The 4,411-nt window shown below is 44.4% G+C and overlaps 1 protein-coding gene across 1 annotated transcript; it reads right to left on the bottom strand.

Moving 5' to 3' along the window:
* On the bottom strand, window positions 1-3,365 carry LOC100838466 (26S proteasome non-ATPase regulatory subunit 14 homolog). The gene is made up of 6 exons (XM_003566757.3): window positions 3,136-3,365; window positions 2,864-3,041; window positions 1,055-1,136; window positions 764-940; window positions 513-680; window positions 1-397 (listed from the first exon to the last, which is right to left on the bottom strand). Exons 1-6 carry the CDS (start codon window positions 3,260-3,262, stop codon window positions 206-208), a joined length of 924 nt encoding a protein of 307 aa, XP_003566805.1. The 5' UTR covers window positions 3,263-3,365; the 3' UTR covers window positions 1-205.
* Between the last annotated feature and the right edge of the window lie 1,046 nt (window positions 3,366-4,411).

Below are 4,411 nucleotides of genomic sequence, written 5' to 3'. Positions count from 1 at the left end.
TGGACCAAAAGATGCAGCCAAATTAACAACTGGTTAACAACATACAGAAGATAGTGCTACAGGAAAAATAATTAAGTTCATGCAGTAAACTGTTAGTACACGAATGTACCTCACATCAACCTCACTGCATTATGGCAGGCCGGGATAACACGACTGATAAACTGGGTTGGTCTGTATATAGGGTTGGAACAACAGTAGTAGTAGACTAAAAGACAACCGTGTCGAGCATGGTCCCTAGGGTCTGAACTATGTTTGACGACATCAAATTTGAGACGTGCTCTTCTAGATGCTTCTTTGCATCTTGACGTCCCACATTGGCTATCGCTAGTTTCTCAGGTGACAGCTCATCCTCCTCTTGCACTGCTTTGTTGTACTTGATGGCTAGGCTCAGCATTTCCTGCATGTAAGAACATAATTAAACTAAGAAACCACATAGAATTCAGCTTTGCATTATCCACTACAAAAGGATCTTTGATACTCCAAGAAGAAGTAGGAATTTGAATGCTACAAACCTGAACAGTCTGCTCGTTAGTAGTTGAATGTGTGTCAAACCTCTTCAAAATTAATCCATCAGTCCATTTCTTTTTGTGCAAGTTCAATAACATCTTTTCCTCGAGCTCATTTTTGCGGTAATTAATTGCAATGGAGTAGTAGTGTCTGTTCAGCCCATGAATAAGAGCCTGGGCAAGAAACATTTGCATAATTATGTATAAGAATGAAGAGAACAATTTGTAAATGCCTCTCGTGGTAATTAGTGTTTTACCTGAATAGAGGGCTTATTTAGGTGCCCAACATTGGATGTTGTTTGTCGCGGCTCCTGCCCAAGCATCATAGTCTGAGGATTGATGAGACGAAATGCATCAATGACCACCTTCCCCTTGACACTCTGGATGGGATCTATCACAACAGCAACTGCCCTGGGATTTAAAGCTTCGAAACTCTGCAGGTTCAATTTGGAAAATGATAAGACATTCAAGCTTTATTACATATATGTTTGTCGCAAGACAACGGATTCCTGGTAAGCTTATAAAAGATTGCTGGAGCATGCATGCACCTGTTGAGTATTTATGTCAACACCAGATAGCCAGCAACCAAAACCAGGATGTGAATGATACCACCCTACCACCATTTCTGGTCTGTAAAAGTAAATGCACGTGTCAGAAATGTTTGCCTATCAAACAACTGTGTGGAAAACAAAGCTATCATCAAACGAGTATTCACCAAAGAAAAATATGTAATTTCTAAAGCTATGGCCAACATTTTAAACAAAATTCTGGCAGGATAATGGAACTTGATGAGAATTTCTTGCAAAGAATAGCTCTTCTTCTAATCCACATGCAGCTTCCCGAGACTCAAACATAACATTCAGAAGCTAAAAAATAAACATTGTCCTATTGATTTGTTTATTATCCATTTAAATATGCAGAATTAGCACGTAAAGAGTGCACAAGATGTTCATACACAGAAGAGCCACATAGCTGAAATTTGCACAACACTTTGTTGTTCATAAAAGATAACATGTCAAAACTTAATAGACATATGCACAGCTTATCTGAATCGTAAACAAAATTATTAATCTACATGCATCAAGAAATATTGAGTCCTGCACAAGACAATTGCAGGGCTATCAAAAAACATTTGGACAGGACTATCAATAATTTTACCATAAAAACACATGAAGACATACTCCGTATCATACATTCAACTGATCGTACACTTCGATTAATTGATAAAGAACAGTACCATATCCCAAAACTACCAAATGAGTTAAGCCAACCGCACGATGTTGAATAAACAAAGCAACACTAGGTATATGATAAAACTATATATTCACATGCAGAAAATAGTATCCACACTGCAGATTTTGGAGAATGTAATTAAGATGACACTATATGAATTTTCTACAATCACCCAATTATCCATTTGCACAATTATCAATTCATCATGGGAGCAGGAACAAGGGGAAAGACCAAAGCTTCTTTAGTGCCCGAGTCTGCAATCAACCTGCCATCTCCAGAAAAATTCTTTATGAATTCCTTAATGTGCCAATTGTATAAGCCAATACTAAACTATTCCTATTTCCAAAGGAGAGTGCTGAGTAGTACTCAGATCTTGATCAAGAGTTTGATTCTCTTGGATTACGGTTTTGCTCTTGGAACCAAGGTACTCTCTAACTTCTCGTTAGAATACTCCCAGATACTTAAGTTGAAGTACGAGCTCATTTTACCCATTGGATTGGAATGAATGATGATGCATATTCAATTGGGTTGCCATAATATTAACACCTCCTATATGCTATGAAAGAAAATAAATTCCTACTGCTGGTGATCCTGGCAAGTCTGTGAGAAGTATATCAACTAGCCACAAAATTGTTTGCGTGGGTACACAACACACTGCAAGGAAGGAGTCAAATGAACAATCCTCCACTAGACCATTGCCAACTTTCAACTAGACACAGAAAAAGAGTTATGAGATATGCTCCTACCAAGAACACATCCTTCTCATCAAGCATTAATTCCGATATGCTATTGTTTTCTAACTTCATTCTCTGCTCTAGCGAGTAACTAAGTCCTCAGAAAATATGAACCAGTGATCAAAGTATTGAAAGCACTAAATAAATGGAGGTGTAAAACAAGTATGGGATAAGCAAATGAAGTACTGACAATCCCAATAACCTTATGGGGACTGTAGCAACTAAACAGTAATCAAGAATACACGGCTTGCTACAAACTTGCAGCTTGACGACGATCTATTTCAGCTTTATGAACTACAGTAGCATAAGCGAATCACGGGTACCAAATCTGAAGCCAGAGAATGGAAAAACGCGGAACAACAGATCTAAAATCCGGATCGGCGGCCGTACCTGCCGGTCTGCTTGAGCATGTCGAGCATGTTGGTCTGGAAGACGTGGTCGACGGCCTCGACGCTGACCCCGGTCCCGCTCTGCGGCATGGCGAATACGTCAACCACCCTGACCGTGTAGTCGTCGACGAACTCGCCGAGCATGAGGCCCATGACCTCCATAGGCACGCCGGCCCTCCCTGCAGTCCTCCGGCGGAGTTAACCCCAGTTCCAGGGAGAAGGAGGAGGCCACAGATTTGGGGCCGAAAAGGGGGGCTAAGATTAGGGACCGACCGTGCTTGAGCATCTTGAGGAGCGCGAGGGAGGAGATGTAGACCTGCTCGGAGGAATCGAGCAGCGGTGAGTCAGACGGCGGCTGCCCCATCCCGCCGGCGCCGAAGATCCGCTGCAGCCGCTCCATGGCCTCTCTTCTATTTGGTCGGGAAGAGCTTTGGGGGAGACGGCTTCTCTTCTCTGCTGTGCGTGCCCTGGTGTTGCTTGCGGCTTGTTCCTTTCGCTTCTGGCTTCTTTCTTTCTTCGAGGGCACGAAGCTCTCACGCCTATACCACCTGGGCCGGGCCGGTCCAAAAAGCCCACGGACAAAGAGGCCCGGGGAAAAACGTTCGGGGCCGGCTGTGTGAATCTGCATGGGCCGAACTGGAAAATCTCAACTCCTTGGCTGCACTCAGCCTGTTTGTTATATGGGCTGTAGAAACCGTGAAGTGGACCGAAACATGCTCGCAAAGCGCAGCCAGCCATGATGTAAAAAAGAGGCCAAAAATCTACGTGTGCAATCGTCGACGCAACTTTCGGGAGGAAAAAGCAACAAAGTCCCATGATCATAGCCTGAGACAGCTGCTTTTGGTTACGCGACATGGCATTATTGCCCAAGACGGCCACGTTATTAATCCCCAACAAACGAATTGTCAACCAATTCCATATGGGTATGTTTGTTTCCCCCCCTTTACACCACAGCAGGTGCGTTTCTTTATGTTATCCGATCTATCTCCCCTCCGAAAAGAAAGCGGACAGCACTAGCTTTTTTTTTTTCTTTTCTTTCAGGGAAACAGCACTAGCTTCTTATTTATTTAGCCTAGCGTTGCGACACTGGACTTGGCATCACTGAGCATATATCGAGTAGTCCGGAGCGGATATGCTCTGGGTGATTCATCCCTCCGGGCTCTCCGGCGCGCCGTTGCCACCCTTTCCGTTTCGTCCTCATCCATCATTGTCCCCGTCAAATCGTTGTCTCGACTCGAAGGCAGTGCCTACTCCGCTAACTCTCCAAATCGCAGGTGCAACCGATCCATATCGATGGGGCCCGGGATGGAGGCGTAGGCAGCACATGAGAAATCAGGTCTGTGTTCGCTAGTGATTTGTCCTTGTCATGTGGAGCCAGCTTGGTGATGGACATTTCTCATGTGCTAGAGGTAGCTGCCAACGTGCACGAACAAATCGAATTAGGCTAGCTCGACTCGACCCCGGCCCGCTGCAGTGGACGGAGGGCCGCGAATTTCCGGTGGCGCGCCCGGGAGAAAAGCCTGAAGGCTGACACGTAACAGCACGTACG

The sequence above is a fragment of the Brachypodium distachyon genome, chromosome 2 (genome assembly GCF_000005505.3).
Source record: "Brachypodium distachyon strain Bd21 chromosome 2, Brachypodium_distachyon_v3.0, whole genome shotgun sequence".
Classification (NCBI taxonomy): domain Eukaryota; kingdom Viridiplantae; phylum Streptophyta; class Magnoliopsida; order Poales; family Poaceae; genus Brachypodium; species Brachypodium distachyon.
Note: the sequence above shows the minus strand (reverse complement) of the source record. Positions and strands in the feature narration are given on the sequence as shown.

Excerpts from the sequence above, each read along its gene's own strand:
- LOC100838466 (XM_003566757.3), bottom strand. The coding sequence starts at position 3,262 with ATGGAGCGGCTGCAGCGGATCTTCGGCGCCGGCGGGATGGGGCAGCCG. Across the intron at positions 3,042-3,135 it reads CCTCAAGATGCTCAAGCACG|GGAGGGCCGGCGTGCCTATG; the intron begins GTCGGTCCCTAA and ends GGAGGACTGCAG. Across the intron at positions 1,137-2,863 it reads ATGCTCAAGCAGACCGGCAG|ACCAGAAATGGTGGTAGGGT; the intron begins GTACGGCCGCCG and ends TTACTTTTACAG.